We start from the raw sequence: 25244 nt of genomic DNA, 5'->3' as shown, positions 1-25244 counted from the left end.
TGCCTTAAATGAAGAAACTGCAGCCATGAGAAACGTGGTGTTACAAAATTGGATGGCTTTGGACATGACTAATACTGCTTGGGTAGGTACCTGTGCTTTCCTGAAAGTCGAATGTTGTGCACATATTCCCGATAATGAAGCTTTAGTGAAGCACTCCCTCATACATTTACAGACAGGTAGACAGCACTGCACATGTGGAGATGATACTTGGTAGGCTGAGGTCACAGGGTGGTTTTCTGGATAGAGCCTGGTGGAAGAAATTACTATTTGATTGTTATATATAATAACTGAAGGGATATTTTATTGTTGGTGTGGGTTTTGCTTATAACGTTTTATGAAACTGAGACAAAAGGCCCTATTGACATTACCCCCTCCCATACAGAATCAAGGACAACTGCAGAAGAGGGAGGCACATGAGAGTCTAAGAACTGGGCAGGAAGGGGTGGATTAAGAGAGCCATGAACAATAGAAGATGAGTCCTGCCCACAAACGACTCGAAAAGAACCAGAGTGCCTGACTGAACACTAACCTGGGCCAAGAGAAAAGCACACCAAACACCTGACTCTATGTAATGTCAGTTAGAACTTATTAGCTAATACAAAAACAGGCCTTGAGCAACTATGAAAGGGACTATATCCAGCTCTCCGGATCACTCACACTGCTGCAAAATTAAAAGGCATTGACTCCTGGATTCACATCTTGGAAACTAAAGAAAAATAGAGTGTTTCTCAAAACTTAATACTAGAGATCAATTTTTGAGTATTAGTCCATGCTCTAATTACATTTACAGAGATGGTTATTATTTTCAGATCAAAATACTTTTGTCCAGGACTGTTTCCTTTTAAAGATTAAACTTGTTGCCAATTCTGACTCATAGCAACCCTATAGGACAGAGTAGAACTGCCTCCATAGGGTTTCCAAGTTGCAGCTGGTGGATTCAAACTGCTGACCTTCTGGTTAGCAGCCGATTTAAAGATTCAGTATCTTTCAATTCTTGAAATAAACTGTTCATTTACTCCACTTTTTTCTTCCCAGTACTGGTGAAAGTGCTTTCTAAATGGGTCTTGAGTATGTGAACTCATCACTGATATAGGTAATGGTTATGTGCTTCCTCTTAGTATTTACTTCCCTTGAGCCTTGACAGGACCTTGAGGAAACTTCCCTCATGTGGCCTTAAAGGACATTATTTTGTGTGCAGTCATTGTGTCTACAAAGTGCTGCCACCCAATTAGATTGGACTTACTATTTGGCTTATGGGGTATTTCCATTCTAAACTACCTTCTCGAGAAATTAGAAATGCAGGAGCCACAACCCCTGTAAAGGACTGAAATCATCACACATCTGACTGAACAGCTATCAAAGAGAGGACCCCTTACTAACAGAACTTCATTTGGTTGTTCTGTGGTGGCCATTTCCTGGAATCACTGGAATAGGCCTTGCTTGTGTTGGACCAAAAAAAAAAAAATTACATTACAACCGTTAGACAGGGTTGCCTTTGAACTTGGTATTCCGAGTAATGGCATATATTCCTTGTCCACTAAAGTCACTCAAAAAAGAATAATGACTTTACAAAACAGGTTAGCTCTTGATTATTTGCTTGCTTCCTGCGATGGGTTGAATTGTGTCCCCTCAGAAATATGTGTGTCTACTTGGCTGGGCCATGATTCCCAGTAGTGTGTGATTGTCCACCATTTTGTCATCTGATGTGATTTTCCTGTGCTGTAAATCCTACTTCTATGATGTTAAATGTGGGATGGGCAGCAGTTGTGTTAGTGGGGCAGGACTCAATCTACAAGACTGGATTGTCTTGAGGTAACATTTTGAGACATAAAACAGAGAAGAGAGCAGAGACAGGGGGACTTCACACCACCAAGAAAGCAGTGCTGGGAGCAGAGCATATTCCTTGGACCTGGGATTCCTGCTCAGAGAAGCTCCTATCCAGGGGAAGATTGATGAGATGGACCTTCCTCCAGAGCAGACAGAGAAAGCCTTCCCCTGGAGCTGATGCCCTGAATTTGGACTTCCAGCCTACTAGACTGTGAGAGAATAAAATTCTGTTTGTTAAAGCCATCCACTTGTAGTATTTCTGTTACAGCAGCACTAGGTGACTAAGATACTCCCCAAGGAGGACTATGTGCTTTAGTAAGAGAAAAATGTTGCATGTATATTAATGACACCCAAACTGAAGAGTATCAAGATATAGTAATGGCTACAGTGCACGCCAGAGAAGCATCTAGTGCTGCCAAGGTCCTCCCTAGTGCTTCTTGGAATTTGTTTTCTTGGCTAGGAACTTTAGGTTCATGGGTTAGACAAGTCTTTCAAACTGTTGGCTAATAATATCCTCTTGATATTGATAATATACCCTTTTCAGATTGCTAAGTTGTTTGGTGACTAGAGTCTTAGAAGCTTGAGTGCAGCCATCCACGATGCAGCAAATGGTCTCTTTCCAACTGGAACAACAATAAAAGGCAGAAGCCAAGGACCCAATGGAGATAGTGTGTGTGAGTGTCACAGCAAGTATCTATGATTACTGAGATCCAAAAACCTAGATGGTGCCCAGCCGACACTTAGCTGATGAAAGGTTCTAATTGAATCATGATCAAAGGGGGCAGTTGTGAAAAAATTACAAGTGTTGCATTTTGAAAACTTAACGAATTCTCATCCATGACACTAAAGATCACCTTGTTAAGTGTTGTTAAAAATCTATGCATTATAACAAGCAAATAAGTTTTTAGTTATGCTATAAACTAATCTTTAAAAGTAGCTAGGTAACCAGGCCCACTGAAACCAGAAAGTCTGGTTTCATTATTCATTAACTTTCACTTAAAATTCAGAAAACAATAAAAGTTAATAAACATCCTGTTTTCAAAACTAATGAACATATCCTGTTTCAAAACTTTAGGGAGTCTTATAAACAAGATTCACTGAACTTAACGATTGTTTTGTAGCTGTTTAGCAAAGCTACGTAAATGTCAACCAATCAGAATTTTTGTTCAAAAGCTCTGGATAACTTTATATATAAAGCACTTTAAGAATTCTTATTAACGGGAGCACTCTTCTGGTGGGTAAATGATGTGCTACCCAACTTTAAAATTGTCTATTAAACCTGCGTAGCAATCTATTAATGGTGTCCTGAGTTTATTTTTTGACAGTTTATATTACTGACACTGCTGTGATTCCAAAGGCTTCTGAAAGTTCCTTTCTGGAATTGCCTCATTACATTATATATATAAAACCCACTGCTGTTGAGCTGATTCCCACTCATAGTGACCCTATAAAACAGGGCGGAACTGCCCCATAGAGTTTCCAAGGAGCGCCTTGTGGATTTGAACTGCTGACCTTTTGGTTAGCGCTGAAAGCTTAACCACTGCACCACCGGGGCTAATTTTAACCAAAGATGGCACCGCCCAGTTTGAACATCACACTTGCTTTTCAACAGCCTCGGAGTGGCTCTAAAACTTAAGTCCATCCTGAAACAGTGATTTGCTGCCCCTGAAGGTATTCAAACGCATGGGGTGGAAGCTCTTAAAGTAATACAAAAACTAAAACTATGAAAATACTATTTAACTTTTCAAACGATCTCAGTGGGGAAGCCTTTCTAATTATGACACAAAACCTAGAAGTCATAAGATAAATCTGTATTAAAAGTCTTGAATTTGATCAATTTAAACACATTAGAAAACTAAACACACATATACCAAAACTGTGCACTGAAATAAACAAAGTAATAAAATAAAATAAAATGGGGAAAATATATGCAACATATGATACCACAACAGGCTAATTTCCTGTATATATAAAAGCCAAAAAACCAAAACCTTTGCCGTTGAGTGGATTCTGGCTCACAGCAACCCTACGGGACAGAATAGAACTGCTCCACAGGGTTTCCAAGGTTGTAATCTTTAGGAAGCAGACTGCCACATCTTTCTTCCATGGTGTGGCCGATGGGGTCCAACTGCTGTAGCAGCTGAGCGCTTCAAGCTCTGTGCCATCAGGGCTCCTTTTTTATATATAAAGAGCTCCTAAAATCAGTAAGAATATGCCCACAATCTTATAGAAAAACTGGCATGGAACATGAATATATGTACCACAAGAAGAATTAGGTCAGTGCATATTAAAACTACCAGTTCTCTTTTTTTTACCAGCCATATGGCAAAGATCAAAATGTTTGGCCATGGGCGTGTTGGCACTGAGGCTCGCTGGGGGAATTGGGAAGTGGCGCCTCTCTGAAGGGACCATCATCAAAATGTAAAATGCTCATGCCCTTTAGTACTGCAGGGTTGGGATGGCGCGGGTGCGCAGATGAGGATGGGTACCACTCTGTGGCACAGCCCAGTGAGATTAAGGTCCCGTCCTTCAGATAAGAGGACACCTCAGGCCATTACAGGGTGAAGACAGCTCTGTGTACTGACGGGGTTTCTGCACTGCTACCCTAAGTGAAAACAGAGGTGTCGGGTGTGTGGGCAGTGGGCCGACACATGGAAGGGCCACACTGGTCAGGAAGCAAAAGGAGGACCCTTCTGAGCCCAGACCCCCATGGCCTCTGGGCATGTTCTCGTGTCCCTAGTCTGCATCTTCTATAACCCCCACGATGTGCATGTGTAGCTATTTTTAAAAGACTAGAGTCCACTTTATCACAGAGTGAAATGACTTGCATATTTTGCTGGGCCCAAAAATATTCCATGACTTATTTGGTGATCTCTTGGGAAATTTCCAGCTGTTTACACTTTTTTTCAGATGTGAGATCACTTTCTTTAAATGGATCAAATCAATGTTCGCTTTTACTTTAAAGCATCTTTTATTTCCTTGCCTCCAGAGTTCTTTAAATATTTAATCTGTTGCGTATTAGGGAAGCAGTGGCTGGAAGGGAGTTCCAGCTGGGGGTGGTTCACTGTGGGTGGGCAAGACAGGTTTTTCTCATGCCCTGGTGCTCGTATGACTTTCTGGTCGCCTGGGGAAAGCAGCTTCTGCCTCCAGTGCCTGCCTGGGTCCTCAGTCCTCTGTACCTCCTCCCCCACTGGGTAGAGAACAGCTGGGTTCCGGTTTTGTTCTGCGGTCCTAGGGGGTCTTCTCCAGTCTTCTGGAGTTGGGGTGGCGACAACCACACTCTGTGGTTGAAGCCCCCGTTTTTACGATTGTCCTGCAGGCACAGAGCTGCTCAAACACCAGAAAGGTTTTCCGTTTGTATTCTTCTCCTGCTCCACCCATTGTAAAGTGAAGATTCCGAGAGGTGGGAAGTAACACCACTTTCTTACTTTTTCCTGCAGAGTCCTTTCCTCTTTTCCACAGGACCCTCTTCCTGTTCACCTGGTCCCACAGTGACGTTGGGAGGTGAAGGGACAGGCAGTGGCCCCTCAGTCGCGGTTCCGGGCTAGGCTGTGGGTGCCGCACAGAGCACTCGGAATGCAGGGGTGGGCCCGCAGCTCCCTCCTGGCACATGTCCCCCCTCTGGACTGTTCCAGATTCCTCTGGCTTTTCTGGCTGGAGAAAGCCAAGCTACAGGAGGTAACCTACCCAGAGCCTTGGTGTGGCCCCTGAGTGAGGTTGTGTGCATCTCTACCTACCTATGTCCCTCCCTCTCTAGCCAGACACCAGCAGGGCTGCCTGGCTAGGCCTCCCCGGCTAAGCCTCCCCATGGCCTCTGCTCGCCTCATGAGGTATCCTGACAGTGCTTAGACGCACCATGACCCCTGCGTCCCACCTGGGCATTTTCCCCTAACTTTCATAAACAGGCTCAGGTGCTTGTGAGTCCCCGGCAGTGCTGGTAAGGACTCGTGGGAGGAGAAATTCTTGTAAACCTTTTATTTGGTGTGGAACACACAGGGTCCAGTTTATTCCACGTACTGTACATTCACTACACGCATGATGGGATTCATGGTTAAGCACAACTTGAGATGGATGGGATGAAGCCTCCCTGTGACAGGCAAGGGGGCTAGGAGGGTGGGTGAGTGCAGATGGCAGACAGCGTCCCAGGACCCAGGCAGTGAGAGGCCAGGGCCCCGGGGCTCCTGACCCTGCCTGGCCTGGCTGCACATGCAGCTCACGGTAGCCACCACACATTCATGGGGACATGGAGTCAGTGAACCCACGTCCCGGAGCCTCCCAGCACCACAGCAGATGCCTGGGGGCGGAGCAGCACTAACTCACTGAGGTTTCACAGCATTGACTCAGCACCACCTTGCAGGAGTGCTGGGCACACAGGGGAGGAAGGCCTCTCCCCTCCAGCTCCTCCCTATTCGATTCAGAGCGGCAGCTACTCAGTTAACCCCACAAAGCAGCAGACCTTGGGATAATTCTCCTTGTCCACACCCAAGGAAGAGACGAACCTCTGAAAGCTCACCGCTCACTGCTTTTAGAAAGGCCCACACGACCTCCCCACCAAACCACGAACTCCCCACCAAACCACCCCCTCCCCAAGTTGGAGGTCTGCCCCTGGGGAGGAAGCCAGGCAGGTGGCAGGGTAACAAGAGGGCGGTGCGTGGCTGCCCGGAGCCTCGCCAGGCTAGGGCTGCAGCTTGCTGGCTTCACACATGCCCATGGCTATGTCCACTGCCCACCTGAAGCCAATGCAGCAGAGACAGGTGCTGGGCCTGGGTGCCTTCTACCCCGCCCTCTGCTCTCTGGTCCCCAGGTCTTGGAGGAAGGTGGGCTGGTAGCAGCCTTCGCCACAGCCCCCCTCCAACATGCCTACAATAAAAGCAAGGATAGTCGCAGTAATCAGGGGTCGAGCCATCTGAGGGCCTGGGATGGGGTTCCACAAAGGTGTCCTGCTCTCATGGAAACGGCAGCCGATTGTGTGAGGACATTCATGTAAATCTGAGTGCTGACAGGCAGGGTGGGGTGGCTCACAGCCAGAAGCTGGGCTGCTACTCATTGGCAGGGCCCTTGGGTCTCCTCAGGGAGTCGATGTAGTGAAAAATGGCCCCCAGAGCCCAGCTGGTCTCAATGTTGTCAATTTTCCTAGTCAGCTTGAAAAGACAAAGAGAGGTCAGGAAGGGCCATGCTTGTTGTGGAGACCAGGGAGCGGTCTGGGTGCCGCACCCCATGGGCAGTGCTGCCCAGGCACGTCCCCCAGCAGGGTGTGATGACTGGGGGCGGGGTCAGGGGTGCCGCACCCCATGGGCAGTGCTTCCCAGGCACCTCCCTCAGCAGGGGGTGACAAGTGGGGGAGGGGCCAGGGGAGCCGCACCCCCACAGCCAGTGCTTCCTAGGCACCTGGGGGGAATGAAGGGGTAGGGGATGGGGAGGAAGGTCAGAGGAACCACACCCCACCTGGGGCAGTGCTTCCCAGGGACCTCCCTAGGCAGAGATGGGGCAGAGGTGGGGCTGCGGCAGCGGGTGGGGGGGGCCTCACCTTCAGCACTCTGTTCCCCGGAAACCCGAATTCTTGCAGCAGCAAGCTGACATAGGTGAGGTCCATGCACACAAAAGGGCTGCTCTGTGTGTGGGTCTCCATTGTCCGACACACTGGGGACAAAGATGGGGGCCCCAATCAGTGTTCGGGTGATTCACTCCCAGGGGCAAGGGGAGGGATGCAGACAATCCCACCAACTGTGAGGGCACCCAGTGTGATTTACAGATAACAAGACTGCAGCTCAGGGCAGGCAGGCAGTCTGCCAAGAGCGCTGCCAGAGGAAGGTCGGGGGACAAACCCCACAGTCTCCTCCCCGGGTCTTCTCTGCACAAGACCTGGGCGTCATGCAGGATGAAGGGACAGAAGGATGTCAAGGTTGGCTCAGGAGAGCCTGCTCGCATTCTTCACTCCAGCCTGCCTGCAGTTCCTCTCAGCTCCTGTTCCCTGGAGGGGAGTCACGGATGCCGTGCCCATAGGGACAAACCCACAAGTGGCATAAAAGTTAGGAAAAAAGCCACTTTTGGGGGGTGAAAACTTTATATGTAGAAATACACAAAGTTTAAGTATTGATCTGCAAACTGGCAAGCAGAAGAGGTTACTGAAAAGGAGGCTTGGCCTTCACACCTGGGTGGTGGGGGGTGAGTGCGACCTAGACAAGGAGGTGGGTTAAAGAGCAAGAGGGACCCCATAGGGAGCAGCTCTGAACCCTCGCATGCTGGGCTGGTTTTGCAAGGCCTCCTGGCTTCTCCAGGCTCAGGGACAGTCAGAAATTTGCTGGGATACGCATGTGGCAGTGGCTCAGGTATCAGAAAGAATGAAATCGAGGGAGTCTGTCCCTCACAGAGACAAGGGAGGGACTGGAATTATGGCCCTTCCACAGTGAACACCACCAGGGCCTGGGCAGGTGAGCCACTTGCTGCAGCCACATGGTCGGGAGGTGGCGGACTTGGGTCCCTGAGTGCACGCTGCCCATCTCACACCCTCTCAGTGCTAGTCTGTAACAGAATCAGGACAAAATCTAAGAGTTCTGATGCTGGGGCACGTCTTCAGCACTGTGGGCATCTGCCCAGTACTGGGAACAGTCCCACCTGCATTCATCCCCTGGCCCTTCCCACTGAGGGCTCTGCTGGCCCGGGGAGGGGCAATGGTCACTCACCATATTTGGCTGCAATCTCAAAGTCTCCAACCACCAAGCTGCCTCCTCTCTCAGCATCTGTGGGACAAGACAGACACCTGACTCGCTTTGGAGCCAGAGGCCCCGTGACATTGAGGCGGGGCGGGGAGGGTTGGCCAGGGGTTCCAGGGCTATATGGAGCACTCCCCTGGCACCCTAGGATACAGTGGGGGGTGTCGCTGAGGTCAAGCTGTGAGGCGTTCCGCCTTCCGAAAGCCTGCTGCTTTAAGAGGCGGTAGGCACCTTGCTCATGGACCAAGGTCCGTGAGGTGGCAGGGCATGGGGTGAGCAGGCAGGAAGCCTAGCCAGCGCCTTCAGGGTCACCACATCCCCAGCCCTGGAATGCCTTCTGAGAGGAAGCTCGCCAAGGTCCTTTGGCCACTAAAATTGAGAAGCCACTTAATTTCAAGTTAAAAGCAAATGTATGGAATTGATGTTTCCTGAAGCCGTGGCACTGAGCTCAGCAACAGTATTTTGGCATCAATTTCCTAAGTTTGAAGACAAAAAAAAAAAAAAGAACTGTTAAAAAAAACGGTGGCGGGGGGGGGAACAATTTGCTAGGTCTCAGAAATGCCCCTGGGACAAGCAGGCAACACCTTTACGGGGCTCTGTAGGAGGGAGATGCTGCCAGGCCTCTGCTACCCCTGGGAGGAGGGCGGGGAGAACGCCTGGCTCTCAGGGACTGTGGCTGGGTCCTCAACACAGCACAGATGTCCATGTCCTGGAGATGCAGCTCCAGGGCTGCACTTAACTGCTGTATGAGAGGCTGTTCACCATGCTGGGAGGCGGAATCTCCTTACTTATCCTTAGCTGCGAACATTCACTAAGCTAGCAAATGTTGGCATTAGGAGGATGTGACTTATGGATGCAGACCTAGCCTCCCCACAGAGCAGGTGCGATCAGGGAGGGAAGTGAATGCAGGTATGATGGGTGCCTGGCAGTGGACAGACAACACCTGGGTGTGCACAGCGCCAAGGGACACGCCTTGCTGAACAGCATGGTGCCTTCGAGCCATGCTGCCACCTCCTGGGACCCTGGAAAGTGCCAGGGCTCCTGGGGGGCAGCCTGCAGCTCAGTGAGGGCCCACACTGACTGTGGGTGATAGGGGTGCTCCCCAAGCCAGCCTGGCAAAGGGTGGGGATACCCACTGGTGCCTCATGAGGCGGGTGTGGTGGGCCATGGGCGGCAATCTCAAAGGTACTCCTGGGCTCTGGGTGGGACCAGCAGGGTCCTCTGGGCTGCCAGGGACCCACCTTCTCTGACCCCACTTGTGCCGGAGGGACCTGGCGCTTGGGCTGAGGGTAAGATGTCACCTTTCACCTTGCCCTCACCCCAGGTAGGGTGTCCTGATACTGAGAGGACTTCTCAGAGTGGCCCCTCAGTCAGTGAGCAGCAAGGCAAATCCACTGGAGGTGGGAAGGCAAACCCTGGGCCCCTGGATCTGCCTTCTGGGTGGCTTTTCACTTAAAACATTAACATATCTTACCAAAAGGTTGGCGGTTCGATCCCACCCAGAGGCTCTGTTTGACAAAGACCCAGTGATATGCTTCCATAAAGATTAGAGCCAAGAAAATCCTCTGCGGCAGTTCTACTGCACATGGGGTCGCTATGAGTTGGAATCGACCTGACAGCACCCAACAACAACCCTTACACAGGCAGTATGTTCTGATGTTTCCAGTTTACTTCACTAAAAATCCTGGTCACAGCCACTAAACTGACTTCACAACCCTCAAGAGTTTTCACTCAGACTTTGAGAAGCACCAGCCAATGCACACTGAGTACCCTTTCCTGCCCATAATTTACTTCACTGGGTGTGGACAATGAGTCGGAATGTGCTGTGAGCTCCTAGGGCTGATCTGCCAAGTGGCCAAGCCCTCCCCATGCCAGCCTGGAACGTTCTGGCCCCGAGCAGGTGAGGCGTGCCGTCACCAAGCAGCTCGTTGAGCAGGTGCGTGGCCACGGTGTGAACTGTGGAATATTGTAGACCATTATCACGTAGCCCGTGTAATGTGCTTCAAGGGCACAGCCTACCTTCGAGAGCTAATCTGCGTATAAAAAGCAGGCTGATTACACTCTACTCAGACCACAAGAAGCTTCCCATGGCCCTGATGCTAAGTTGATGTCTGTGATCCCAAAGGGTAATATGACAGAAGTTGATCATCTGCCTCAACCCACTGCCTGAGAAAGGCCCACACCCCGGGGTGCCCTTAGGTGCTTCCTGTCTGCACAGCTCAACCAGGCACTGTCCTTACCGATGAGGCCAACTTGTGCAGCAAGGTCATAGTAGTAGGAGAAGGCATAGAAGTCCACGTGCTTCACTTCCTCTGTCCTGTGCACCTTGCTTCGAAGAATTTCTGACACTCTGTGGGCACACAGCTCGTGGGGGTTGCCTGCTGGCAGAGGACAAGCACAAAGCCGGGGTCAGGTGGTCCTGAGTGCATGGTCCCGGCCGGCCAGAGTAGGACTGGGTCTGCACACAACTCAATAAGACCACACAGGGACCACCTTCAGGGCGCCGGACTACCTCGCTGGCCAAATGGCCTTGAGGTGCAGTGTGAGCAGGTTAACTGGCCCCCGTCCCATCAAGCCTGGACTGTGCAAGGATGAGCACCTTCTGCTCGATTTCTGCTCCACCTCGAAGATGAGGTCTGCATTCTCCCTGCCACAGACGAGGAAACTGATGCCTAACTGGCAACATGCAGAGTTCACGTGGCTGGTCACGCCTACCTCCTTGGAAGGAGAAACTGACATCGCAGGCCCTGAGGCTAAGGAATTGCCTTGGCCATCTGACAGCACTGCCACTCATCTAGTCTCAACGCCCCCTGCCGTTCCCCTCAAACTTGCCGCACCCTGTCTCTCTATCTTTCACGCCTCACACCCAAACCACCATCACTCCTCTCTGCTTCCACTGCTGTTCTGCACCAGCCTGGTCTTTACCCTCCACCTCTGCCCTGGGCTGCTTCCCATTTCTCCCCAGTGGTGCTAAGCCTGCCCTTCAAACTCATTTCCTGCCACGCCCCATGTCAGGCCAGTCACACTGGCTCCTCCCTGTTCCTTAAACAGACGCCCCAGGGCCTTTGCACATGTCCTCCCCACTAGCACCGCTGCTCTAGAACTGTGAGGCTCATTCCCTACCTCGTCACCTCTTGGCTGAAGTGCCACCATACAAGGCCTTCCTCAACTCTCAACTGTCTTCCCCCTCAACGCTCCCTTCTTCTTTCCTTGTTTTATTTTTCTCCAAAGCATTTCTACAGTTTTCCTGTCTGACTCCTCCCGCTACAATGTCAGCTCCATGTGGGAGCTGTCTGCATCATCCACTGCTGCCTACCCAGAGCCTGAAACACACGAGAACCCCTGAGCTGATGACAGTCAGGGCCACAGACAAGGTGGACACACCGCATGCCCACAGATACAAGTCAGGAACAAAACTTCAGTATTTCCTTCAGAAGCAGCCAAATGGGCGCAGGGCACCCAAGATAGCCAGGGTGAGGGGCAGACCTCACAGGGCCCTACCACCACCACCAGGCAGTGCAAGGGAGGCAGAATCTGTGCTGAAGGAGGGAGCTGGGTATCTCCCTCTGTTCGAGTCAGGCTACTCAGCAAGCTCACGTGTGTCTCACAGCCCAGGACGCTTGGTCCTTCCTCACCAGACTTGTTAGGAAACTCAACCTTTCTGAAGAAAGTGCTTGGGGACAGACAGGGGGCCCTGTGGAGCAGCTCCCAGCGCTCTGGCACAGGCCCAGCGCCCCAACGAGGACCAGGCCTGCCCTCACCTTGTGGGGTGCATAGCTTGTCTGAGAGGCTTCTTCTCCCAGGCATTTGGGCCAGGGTCTGGGGAGGACAGGCTGCCACCCTCGCCTTATAAACACTGTGAGCAAGCCACCTACTTGCTTTCTCTCCCGAGATTCTGTATGTGACTTCAGCATGCTCCCACTCTCCTTTGAAGCCAGGGGGCAAACAAGGGCTGACCAGCTCCTTTCCATCCTTAGCTGAAATAAAGGGATTGGAGAGAAAGCACATGACAACATGAGGGCTGGGGTGCAGATCAGGCACATACAGATCCCCCAAGGTGGCCATGGTGGCACAGAGCCAAGGCATCTGAGGTCCAGGAAGCACACGTCCTTTTGTGTCCCCGATCAACTGGGGGCTGAGATGCCGGTGGAGGGGTGCTGGGACATCCAGCAATGGCCCCAGCTGCCCTGACCACAGTGTAGGGCCCCAGGTAGCTCCAGCAGAGGCGCCCAGCAGAACCTGGGAATCAGAGGTCATAAAGTGACAACCGTTTGCAGTTTAAACCATGAAGTGTGAGGTGATCTGCTACGCAACGGCAGTAAACAAACAGGGAGACTCAACCTCTTGGGCAGGGAGCAGTTCACAGCCCTCGTGCGAGGTGTGGCCTGACAAGACAGTGTACCCCCTGCTGCTCTGGTGGAAGGCAGCATCCTGGGCTAGCTGACCTGAACACTCTGGCTAAATGACAGGTGTTCTAGGGCCCTGGAGTGGGGTTGCAGGTGACTCTGAGACTTGGACATGTATTTGATTCACAACAAAGGACACCCGGATTTGAAAGAAGTGAACTGAAATAGGACGTGCATGCAAAACCCAAAATTCCATTTAGATATTCCAAGCCTATTGGAAGGATAAGCCTTGGTGAGAGGAAGGTGTGTGGAGGCAGCTGGGAAATACAGTGTGGGGTGTCTGGGGCCTGAGAGTGAGCATGGGCCTGGGCGGTACACCCCACACGTGACACATGTGGAGAAGAGATGCCACCTCAGGTGGTTAGGAGAGCCTGGTGCCAGCCTCCAAGTGCTACCTCCATGGGACAGGGAAGTTCTACAAGTCTACGAAGGCCAGCTGTGGGCTTAACCCAAGATTAGGATTCTCCTCAGTGAGGTCCAGCTAGAAGGGCCAAAGAAGTCCTGGGGTCAAGCCATGCTTTGTAGCAGCTTGGCCAGACGCTGCTCCACCCCAGCTACAGGAAGGAGAGGGTGGCTCTACATGCTCCGTCATACAGCAAGAGAAGACGAAAAGCCCTCTCAGGGCACCTGTGCACCCTGACGAGCAAGGGTCATCTTTTCAGAACCTCACACACAAGTCAGCCCAAGTGGAGGTGGCCACTGCAACCTGTTACTTGGGCCCCTTATACCTTCCAGCACGGTGCTGCAGAAATGACTCTACAAACAGCCTTCGTTCTAAAAAGCAACTTAGCACATCCAATTTAGAAAAGGCAGAGGAAGTGTCCCTGCTGGGCCCGCGGTCCTTATCCTGGCCCTCAGGGTCAGTAACCTGCCCCACAGCCTGGCCACGTGCAGTAGGCTGCAGGGGTGGGGGAGGGGAGACAGCCTTCCCCCAGGACAGGGCTCACCCTCCTGCTGACAGTGGAGGCCGAGGTCACCCCACTCACCAGGCTGGCCTTCTACACCGCCCAGGAGCGCAAGCCGGGCTGACATCAGTCCGAGCCCCAGGTAGCTGTGGGAATAAAGCAGTGAGAGAGAAGGGTGTGCAGGGGCATGCTGGGCACTGTCCTGACTGTTCAGTAAGTTACCTGGCCTAGTCCGAAGCCAGTGGGCAAGGGAGGGTGCTTGCAGCAAGGCAGTTAGCAGGCTTTTCTGCTCCTTCTAGAAGCCCCTCTGCAGAGCTGAGGGAATTCAACTCATTATCTCAGCATATGGGGGCCTATTATGGGGTAGCAGCTCAGCTAAGAGCTAGGGCATTGTGGTGAGTTATGACAGACATGGCCCCTTCTTCATGGGGCTCATGCCTTTACGAAAGCAATTTATGTAAGGTGCTGCGTGGCAAACAGATGGTCCAGAAACTTCTCTGCCTAGTTCGTGGGCCCCTCCTGCTCTTCCAAGGCAGGGGAGAATAAGCAGAAAAGAAGAGATTAGTGTTATTGTAGGCAAATCTAAAAATGAAGAAGAATGAAGGTGAAGGAGGAAGGAGAAGAAAAGAGAAGGGAAAAAGAGGAAAGAGGAAGGAGTGAGAAGTAGAACGGGGAGAAGTGAGAAGTAGAACAGGGAGGAGGGAGAAGGCAGGAGGAGGGGGAAGAGGGGAGAGCAGTAGGTGCAGGAAGAAGGGCAGGAGGAGGGAGGACAGAAAGAGGGAGAAGGGCAGGAGGAGGGAAGAAAGGAACAGGGAGGAGGGAGAAGGGCAGGAGGAGGGAGGAGAGGAACAGGGAGGAGGGAGAAGGGCAGAAGGAGGGAGGACAGAAAGAGGGAGAAGGGCAGGAGGAGGGAAGAAAGGAACAGGGAGGAGGGAGAAGGGCAGGAGGAGGGAGGAGAGGAAGAGGGGAAGGAGGAGAGCAGAGGAGGAGGGGGAGGAGGAAGAGAAGCAATGCTCCCAGGCTTGGTGGCACCTGTGGCAGGGAGCGCCCCGGGTGCAGGTCTGTGACCAGGTGTCTCAGTCCCACTGAGGCGACATGGGCCCAGCAGTGTTTGCTGTGCAGCGTGCTGCCCTGTCCCTGTGCCTCAATCCCAAACACAGACCTGTAGGAGTAGAGCTGGTAGGTCCTGTTGAACACCTGTAGTGACGTGATGTAGCCGGCTGGGGAGGTCTGAAGGGTGCCCTGGGGAATACAGGAGAGTCACTGTGCTTCCTGCTGTCTCTCTGAAAAATGGTCCCCCACCCCCTCAGTTCACACGTATATTCAACTCAGTTAGCTTTTCGTGAAGTCACGTGCTGTGAACACACTTGGAACAAGGAGTAAAAACTAAACATCCAAAACGAAAAGCATGTTTTTCCACCTTATATGTAGCGTTCCCATTCTCACAAACAGTCCTGCAAGAAGTAAACAGTACCAAGAAGCAGTACTAACATGGGGCAGCGGGTGGTGGTAACTGGACAGTGAGGAGGTGCGAGGCTCTCTGCAGCAGGCAGATGGAGCCAGGTCTCCTTGCCCTGCACCACAGCACCGCAGGGAAGGAGGCACCTTGCTTCCTGCTTGGCCCAAAGGTTCCAGCTTTATCTAATTTATCCCCCATCTGCAAAACGGGCGCGAGGGTATGCTTAGCCATCGTGATTTCTGAACCAAAGTACAAAGCAAGAACTGGAAATGCGCTTGGCCATGGGCTGGGAGAGGCGCAGTGCCTCGACCTGGTGCCTCAGTTCCTGCCATCCCAACAGGAGCAGCCACCTAGCCCCTGTGCCTAGATGAGGCCTGCCCTGCCTCCCTTCTGGGGCTGTGTGGGCTGGTTACCTCTGTGCTCGGCAGGAAGGTGATCTGTGTGGATCCTCCACCCAAGTCCAGCATGCCCACACTGCTTCTTCCGGGGGCTTTCAAACTGCCTGGAGTACGCGTGAGCAAAAACCAACATGGCACGGCTGTGTTAATGGGTAGATACGGATGGTAGGAAAGTTGACCAGAGAGAGGTTACAGGCCCAGGTGTCAGTGGGAAGTGAACCATGACAGAAGCGGCTGCAGCTGGAGTCCCCTTAGAGAGGTGCTCCGTGCTACGGGATGCTCAATGGCGCCCCCGGTGGCTGCAGTCTTAAAGACACATGACAACACTGGCCCTCAGAGAAGCCCTGAACCTGAGGTCCCTCCTGGGAAGGAAATCACCGGTGTGCTCCCTGCGACCCTGACCTCTGGCATTTCTACAGCATCTAGTGGGCAAAGGCCAGCTCTCCCTCATCTGCCATGGAGCTTCTCATCTCTCCCTATCTCTCTCCATGTGAGAGAATTCTGCCAGGGAGCTTCTTTTCGTATGTGCCTCAGATACACTGTTCTTTTACAAAGGACTGTAAGGGGCCAGAAACCTAGAGGAACTGAGGATGGCCTAGGAACAACTGCTCCCACTGCCTGTGGCAAGATGCCTGTTCCTGCTCTCCCTACAGCTGAGGAGGCTGGTCATTTGAGAGCATGACTTGTTTTACTGTTACTCCTCTCACAGCCCAGGTCCCCTGCAGGTCTGCTGCAGAAGGCACAGGTGTGCTGGGGCACTGTCCCAACCCATAGCACCCCCTCTCCTAAGAACTCGCCTCAGTGTGAGCCCCCAGGAGTTAGTTAACAGGTGAGAGTAAGGCCTCTGCTCTCTAGAAAGCCCTGTCCTGAGCCACACGTGCAGACATCTGAGAATGGCCAGCCTCACAGTGAGATGGGCACACGTACCTGTCAGGAAGTTGACCGTGATCCAGGCGGAGACACCTGAGAGAAAGACAGAGAGAGAGATCTCACACACGTGCTGAATCACAGAGGTGCTGCACACCGCACCTGGGGCCCTCAGTGCCTCCTTCAGACTACGGGCCCACAGAAAGGCGACCACTCCCTAAGTTACAGAGGCATTTGGTTCACAAACGAACCCTGTGGCAAGAAGACACTACTAAGAACTAGACCACCCTGTTCTCTGTCGCCGGTTTCCTCAGGGTCCTATTTCAAACCAGGGGCCAGTGAGGAACCACTCAAGTGTTTCCTTAGAATTACAACAGCAACAACTTCTAACCTGCAGCGGCTGGGGAGTCTCTCCAAACGTTCTTGAAACTGAAAAGGTGGTTTGTTTTCAGAAACTTCATGTGCGCCAGGTTCAGAGTTGGTCAGGATGAGTGTTTGTTTCTAACACTGGCACCAAAAAGACCCTCTGGGACATTTAAGCTCTGAGTCAGAATGGATCAGCGGCTTTGGCTCCTCTGACCAGGGGAGCTCTCAGCAGAAGCACTTCATGGTCAGTCTCAGGGGCATCCTTTGTCAGACCAAGGTGCTCTGGACAACCCTACCTTCATCTGTTCCATTCATGATGGAGACGCAGTCCTCCCCCACGAGGAAAGGTGAGGCCTTAAACACTTCCTCCACCTGGACATAAAGAGGGAGATGGGGTTTTTCACAGAATTTAAATCACTAGTCCCAGTGACATGAGGTTTTCAACAGGCATTAGCAGAACAGTCTGATGGTGTTCTGAAATGACAAAGACTAAAGCCTGTTTTAAGCTTTTTCAATCCAGCTAATACCCCCAGGTGCTCTGGGCGATGGCTGCCCAGGGGCCTGGCCACCCTGGACTGGGTGGCTCCAGGAGGCTGGATGGCGGGATGAGCTTGATGGGCACCCAAATGCTGTCCTGCTATGACCTAGAAACGAAGGGTGGAACTGACAGAGACCAGACCTAGGGCCTGGTGGGCACTGCCCAAGCACCTGAGAGGGGACCCCTAATGGGCAGAACAGCTGGCAGAGGAGGGCTGAGGGCAGTGAGCGCTGTCACTTGGTTCCAGGTGATGTTGGGTCTTGATAACGCAGGACTTTGGCACACCTGCACATCCCCGCTGTGTCCCAGTCCATGTCTGACTCGGGCATTGGAAGGTCATGACTTTATGGGACTATTTTAGTGCAAAATTGCCACAGTCCATTTTTTTTATCACTCAGCAGGAAAACAGTGTGGATGATGAGAGGGGTCGTCCTGCTCAGGCTGAATTTCCCTAACTCGCCAGTCATCTAAGTACCTGCTAAAGACAGGTTCCCAAGTCCAACCCCAGAGGGATCCTGGCCCCAGAGGTTGCAGGATGGGCCAGGGCAGACAGTCTCTAACAGATGCTCCAAGCATGAGAACCACGGCTTGGAGAGCAGAAGGCTCAAGGACCTCTTCGATAGTTATGCATGTAAGGCCAAGGGCAGGACCAGTAGTTTCCACGGAGAGAACAAGCAGGCTTGAGAGAAGCAGCAGGAATTTAGCTCCAAGAACTCCCTGACACACATCAAGTCTCTGAATGGAAGGAAGCCCTTCAAAAGCACAGTATCCTTTAAAATAAAGTTGTTTTTCTTAGCATAAAAGACGAGCTTATACAAACACCCAAACAGTTTTAAGTCTCACGAGGAAGACAATACTGACCACCTGCAGGTGGGACCTAAAGGTGAGCCTGTCACATTGCAATGTCCCCTCTGCAGGAAGCTCTGTGGAGCCTGTCACACTGCAATGTCCCCTCTGCAGGAAGCTCTGTGGAGCCTGCCACACTGCAGTGTCCCCTCTGCAGGAAGCTCCTGTGGAGCCTGTCACGCTGCAATGTCCCCTCTGTAGGAAGCTCTGTGGAGCCTGTCACACTGCAGTGTCCCCTCTGCAGGAAGCTCTGTGGAGCCTGTCACGCTGCAATGTCCCCTCTGCAGGAAGCTCTGTGGAGCCTGTCACGCTGCAATGTCCCCTCTGCAGGAAGCTCTGTGGAGCCTGTCACACTGCAGTGTCCCCTCTGCAGGAAGCTCTGTGGAGCCTGTCACACTGCAGTGTCCCCTCTGCAGGAAGCTCTGTGGAGCCTGTCACGCTGCAGTGTCCCCTCTGCAGGAAGCTCTGTGGAGCCTGTCACGCTGCAGTGTCCCCTCTGCAGGAAGCTCTGTGGAGCCTGTCACACTGCAGTGTCCCCTCTGCAGGAAGCTCTGTGGACCCTGTCACACTGCAATGTCCCCTGTGTAGGAAGCTCCTGTGGAGCCTGTCACACTGCAGTGTCCCCTCTGCAGGAAGCTCTGTGGAGCCTGTCACGCTGCAGTGTCCCCTCTGTAGGAAGCTCTGTGGACCCTGTCACACTGCAATGTCCCCTGTGTAGGAAGCTGCTGTGGAGCCTGTCACACTGCAGTGTCCCCTCTGCAGGAAGCTCTGTGGAGCCTGTCACGCTGCAGTGTCCCCTCTGCAGGAAGCTCTGTGGAGCCTGTCATGCTGCAGTGTCCCCTCTGCAGGAAGCTCTGTGGAGCCTGTCACACTGCAGTGTCCCCTCTGCAGGAAGCTCCTGTGGACCCTGTCACACTGCAGTGTCCCCTCTGTAGGAAGCTCTGTGGAGCCTGTCACACTGCAATGTCCCCTCTGCAGGAAGCTGCTGTGGAGCCTGTCACGCTGCAGTGTCCCCACTGCAGGAAGCTCTGTGGAGCCTGTCTATCTATACAGAGACCCGCTGCAGGTTCAGAGCGCTTCCAGTTATCACTGACCACCCCTCGAGGGAAAACTGGATGAGATCACCTTTTGCAGTAACTTCTGAGCCTTTTCTTCCGGTAATAGGCGTAACCCAGCTGTTGCCTTGAGGACCAGAGGGGTGACCTTCCAGAAGTCAAAGGGAATTTCTTGTTTAGCCACATCCAGTAATTCCTGAATCCCCTGCGTGCTCTGTGAACATTGTAAAGACAAGGTGGGTCCTGTCAGAGTACACAGGCTTATAGGTGCCCCCCATTAGCCTTTACTAATTTTTAAATCTGATTTTTTCTTATTTTGCAACTAGGCAGGAAACAGTGACTCCAGTGGCACTGGAAGTATGTGTGACCTGGGGACCGGGTGAACAAGGAGACGTGCTCGTGACCACCGGAATGTAGTTAGGACACACAAACCACATGGATAGCACACTGAGGAACCATCCTTCACCTATCCATCTCCTCAAGATCCAAGCAGGACAAGGCTCTACGTCGCTATGGGAGTGAGGCACCACTCTGGAATGGTGTCACTGGTGTATCAGCGGGCACAGGGCCATGGGGGAGTTTGTCTGTCCAAGGGGAAAACACACATTCCTTTTATCCAGAGGCCCATCCTAAGATTCTCCAGGAGATAGCCTTGGTGTGCTGTGACACGTGTACAAGGGGATACGCTGTAGTCTTTTCTGGTGCAGTTAACAAAAGACTGGACATCAAATAAGTGTCCTTCAGAAGGGGATTGTTCCATAAGCTACGTGTGCACTAACACACCGTGATACCTGCAGCCAGGAAAACAGGGAGGTTCTCCACACAGACCGCAGACGATCTCCAAGTTACACTGCGAAGTGATCAAAGCAAAATGCCCAACAATGCATCATTCTCCTGTGTATGGAGAGTTTAAGGGGGACGAGGGATACGGTGAACTTACTTATGTACACATCAAAAAGCTCTCGAACGTTCCCTGAGAAACTGGTGGCACCGGTGTGTCGGGGGAACCGGAACAGGTGGGGAAGTTCTCACAGCGTGCCCCCGTGTAGCTTTTGAAATCTGTCCCGTGTGAACGTGCTACCGAAACAAAGCTTTAAAAACCCTGCAAGTTACGAGGCTATGTGGACAGCTCCTGTCTGGAAGGCAGATGAGAAGGCAGAGGGGGACAGGAGCAGGTGAGTGGACACAGGAAGCACGGGGTGGGGACAAGGAGTGTGCTGTCGCATCGGGGGAGGGCTGCTAAGGGTGCACAGCAAGGTGTGCAGAAGTTTTTGTATGAGAAACTGATTTGAACTGTAAACTTTCGCTTAAAGCACAATTTAAAAAACCTAAGTTTATTCTAAAGGTATCTAATTTAATCACTAATTTCAGTTTTTGTTTTCAATTTGTTTTTAAATCTAGCAGTAGGAAAGCAAAGCTGTAATTACATTGTCTGAGATCACCAGGCACCTGTGGGCAAGAACAATATATTAGCTTATGATTTAGGAAATCCTTAAATTAAAAGGACCTTACAACTAGATTAGTAACTAGTTTCATTCATTGGTGGAAATGCAGGGTGTTCCGAAAGTCTTAGTGCTTTAAGAACGTTAGAAGCATAAATGCTACAAACTGGCAAAAAACATCATTTGAAGGTTTAATTATTTCTATTTCTTTTAAACTTATTAGTTCTGTAAATTTTGCATAATACATTTTTAATTTTAATTTTTTGTTTTAGTCAGTTTGTTATCTTCAGAGAAACTGAAATAAAAAATTAAAAATGTATTATACAGGAGACAAATATATAATTCCACTTACATGAAGTATTGAGAATAGGCAAATGCAAAGAGACAAAAATTTGTTAGTGGCTACCAGGGACTGGGGAGACGCGAAAGTGAGTCATTGCTCAAGGAATACTGAGTTTCTATTTGAATTGGTGAAAACTTTTACAAATAGATAGTGGTGATGGCCGTACTACATGGTGGATGTTGTCAAAGAGAGACTGATAGATCTCTTGCTTTGACGTTGGACTTCTCTTAACTCAGGAACGAAATGTTGACTTTAAAGAAATCCCTGACCAAAGTTAATTCACCAACGGCTTCTCTTTCACCCAAAGCTGTTACTAAATTTAAATTTCAAAACACACAGCTGAGTGGAGGGTCACAGACCATCTCATGACCTGATAACCACTGATATCAGTAAAAGGGGGAGGACAGGGTTTGATCAATCTTGTTAAGATTAGTGAATGGTTGATCTGTATTTCTCCCTCCCCTTCTCTTTATAAGTAACCTTGTACCTAGCTTCTTTGAGTCATTTGTTTTTTTCTGAAATAAAAATAGTCTTCCTACATGCACACTGTACATAGACTAAGAGGCAGCTGTTAGATAAAAAAAAGGGGATACTGTGTGGTTTAAAATCAGGAAAGGTGTACGTCAGGGTTGTATCCTTTCACCATACTTAGTCTGTATGCTGAACAAATAATCTGAGAAGCTGAATTATATGGAAAAGAACTCAGTGGAGGAACACTCATTAACAACCTGCAATATACAGATGAAACAACCTTGCTTGCTGCAAAGTGAAGAGGACTTGAAACACTGATGAAGATCAAAGACTACAGCCTTCAGTATGGATTGCATGTCAACACAAAGAAAACAAAAATCCTCACAACTGGACCAATGAGCAGCATCATGATAAATGTCAAATACTGAAGTTGTCAAGAATTTCACTTTACTTGGATCCACAATCAATGCCCATGGAAGCAGCAGTCAAGAAATTAAACGACATATTTGCACTGGGCAAATGCGCTGCAAGAGGCCTCTTTAAACTGTTGAAAAGAAGTCACTTTGAGAACTAAGGAGCGCCTGGCCCAAGCATGTGAAAGCTGGACAATGAATAAGGAAGACCGAAGAATTGATGCTTTCGAATTGTGGTACTGGTGAAGAATACTGAATATACCAAGGAGTACCACAAAAATGAACAAATCTATCCTGGATAAAGTATAGTCAGAATGTTCCTTAGAAGTGTGACTGATGAGACCAGTCCCTGGGGAAGGACATCATGTTTGGTAGAGGGTCAGCAAAAGATAGTACGACCCTCATCGAGATGGACTGACACAGTGGCAGCAACAATAGCTCAAGCGCAGCAACAATTGCAAGGATGGTGCAGGACCCAGTAGTGTTTCATCCTGTTGTATACAGGATTGCTATGAGTTGGAATTGACATGAGGGCAACTAATAACGTATGCATATAGGGTAAGCGCTCAGAATAAATCCATGTTCAGATTTCACTGAGTTATGTTTACTTTTAACAGTTTCTTCTCAGAAGTGGGACCCAGAGAAAATCACTTAGCTGAGTGCCTCATTTTGTGTTGAGCTATCAAACAAAAAAGGGTACCAAAATGGACCCCTGTCCAATTGTTCCCTCATCACAGCTGGAGAACTTGGTACAAATCTCCTGGGTTTGCGTTCCACTCGTCTTGCGTTGAACTCTCTAAGCTTACCTCAAAGCAGTTACAGACGTCTTCTCCTTGGTAAGTTACCCTTTCATGCTGTTTGCTTGGGGAACTGGGTTCCCATCTGCTTTGTCTGTTTTGTTCCACTTTGGGGAATTTCTGTTTGGTACCTAGGTTTCATAGGGAGTTTTGCCATTTGTGATATCTGAATATTTTCCTTGGTCTGGCTTCAAGGTACAGCAAACTGAGCTCAATAAAAGGTGTTGGATTTGACCCAAGGGAGGCATAATTTTATTTGAATACCTGTCCCGGTTTGAGAGTAAGGGATATACTTGCCCTGTTTTGGGTGCAAGGAATCTCAGACTGGGTCCGAAGGAGGCTCCAAATAATTGCAGCTCAATACTTGAACAAGGGAAATCAAACTGGGTTCAAGGGAGATCTCTGGTAATTTTGAGTCAACCTAACTGAAACAGATTGGAATTGCATAGCTACTTTCGTGTGCGTATGTTGCCTTGTTTAGGGTTTTGCTGTTTTAAGAGTGTTATGCTGCTGTTGCTTGTCATAAAATGGAAAATCGTAAGGTAGAACAGTGCCATAGACCCTATTAGCCTGTTGTTTGAGCTGGCTCCACAGACCAGTGAATGTGTGCTTGTAACCATAAATGGTGTTCACTTGGGTGAATTTTGTGGTGGGTCACCTAAAAAGATGTGAGATTTTTGTCTTGAGGACTTTGGTTTTGACCTGGAGAGAGCATTTGGTCTGGGTTTTTTTTTTTTTTTTTTTTTTTCCTTCCCTATGCGCCATCACGAGGTCACTGTAAGCCTCAGCTCCAAGGAAAACTGCTTCTTGTGCTGTCTTATGGTTTGGGCTTTCAGTAACTACTCTGAGAAATTTTGATACAAACTGGTTCATTTGAAAAGTGCACTGAAAAAAGGATGGATTGTTTATTTCGATTGGTATAATGAGGCCTCAAAAAGATAGAAATTAATCTAAATTTACTTCTCTAGGAGATTCTTTAAAGCATGCAGAAGACAGGGTTATGAAAATGAAGCATTTTCCTACCTTCAGGTGGCATTATTATGTTAGATCATATTAGTTCAAAAATTCCTACCTTCAGATGGTATTATTATGTTAGATCATATTAGCTCAAAGATTCCTACCTTCAGGCAGCATTATTACGTTAGATCATATTAGTTCAAAGAGCTCTATTGTGATTGGTTTAATGATAAATAAATGGTTACATAAATTTAACAGTCCAAATATTTCTAGGAACTAATGAAAATGAATTCCTTCTGATTTTAGAGCAGCTTCCAAGCAATTTAGGTGAGATTAAGTATATGGACTGCATTTTAAGGGAAAAGATTGTAATTTTGTCCTGAAGTGAAAGAAACTAGTTGTTCAAAAATGAGAAAGAAAAAAGCATAAAAAGAAAATTTACGTGGAAAAAGGTTAGAAGAAAGCGGAAAATTGAGAAGGCAAAACTGCTTACCAAGAGAATAGCTTAAAAAAAAAAAAAAAAGAAATTGGTTCTTGAATATAGCCTAAGCAATTAAGGCATCTTGTCTTTCAAAATACCTAGACTAACTTAAACATGAATGCAGAGATTATCAAACAATATCATTAATATCACACACAAGTAAAATTTTGCTGAAGATCACTGAAAAACAGTTGCAGCAGTACATCGACAGGGACCTGCCAGAAGTTCAAAACAGATTCAGAAGAGAAACGAGAGCTATTATTGCTGATGTCAGGTGGACCTTGGCTGAAAGTTGAGAATAGCAGAAAGACATTTACCTGTGTTTTTTGACTATGCAAAGGCATTCAACTGTGTGGATTATAACAATTATGGATAACACTCCGAAGAATGGGAATTCCAGAGTGCTTAATTGTGCTCATGCAGAATCTGTCCAAAGACCAAGAGGCAGTCATTCAAACAGAACGTGGGGATACTGAGTAGTTTAAAATGAGGAAAGATATGCGTCAGGACTGTATCCTTTCACCATACTCATTCAATCTGTATGCTGAGCAAATATTCTGAGAAGCTGGACTATATGAAGAAGAACGTGGCCTCAGGATTGGAGGAAGGCTCATTAACAACCTGTGTTACATAGATGGCACTACCTTGCTTGCTAAAAGTGAAGAGGACTTGAAGCACTTACTGATGAAGATCAAAGATTACAGCCTTCAGTATGGATTACACCTCAACATAAAGAAAACAAAAATCCTCACAACTGGACAATAAGCAGCGTCATGATAAAAAGAGAAAATACAGTATTTAAGTTGTCAAGGATTTCACTTACTTGGATCCACAATTAATGCCCATGGAAGCAAGTCAAGAAATCAAATGATGTATTGCATTGAACAAACCTGCTGCAGAAGACCTCTTTGAAGTGTTAAAAAACAAAGATGTCACCTTGAGGACTAAGGTGTACCTGAC

At 49.5% G+C, this 25244-nt stretch overlaps 1 protein-coding gene across 8 annotated transcripts in view; it reads right to left on the bottom strand.

The window, feature by feature from the left end:
• Nucleotides 1-3729: 3729 nt before the first annotated feature.
• ENTPD6 (ectonucleoside triphosphate diphosphohydrolase 6) overlaps nt 3730-25244 on the bottom strand; it is a 35634-nt gene continuing 14119 nt past the window's right edge. For all 8 annotated transcript variants that reach the window (XM_049869229.1, XM_049869230.1, XM_049869228.1 and 5 more), the window contains 11 exons: nt 19451-19594; nt 17238-17313; nt 16636-16671; nt 15724-15812; nt 15014-15093; nt 13933-13997; nt 12416-12517; nt 10781-10921; nt 8511-8567; nt 7355-7467; nt 3730-6968 (listed from right to left, as the gene is read on the bottom strand). In XM_049869229.1, the coding sequence (XP_049725186.1) occupies nt 6867-6968; nt 7355-7467; nt 8511-8567; nt 10781-10921; nt 12416-12517; nt 13933-13997; nt 15014-15093; nt 15724-15812; nt 16636-16671; nt 17238-17313; nt 19451-19594 (1005 nt within the window). In that variant the 3' untranslated portion in view covers nt 3730-6866. The remainder of the gene's footprint in view (nt 6969-7354; nt 7468-8510; nt 8568-10780; nt 10922-12415; nt 12518-13932; nt 13998-15013; nt 15094-15723; nt 15813-16635; nt 16672-17237; nt 17314-19450; nt 19595-25244) is intronic.

The sequence above is a fragment of the Elephas maximus genome, chromosome 25 (genome assembly GCF_024166365.1).
Source record: "Elephas maximus indicus isolate mEleMax1 chromosome 25, mEleMax1 primary haplotype, whole genome shotgun sequence".
NCBI lineage: Eukaryota > Metazoa > Chordata > Mammalia > Proboscidea > Elephantidae > Elephas > Elephas maximus.
This window is presented reverse-complemented; position numbering and strand designations above follow the sequence as displayed.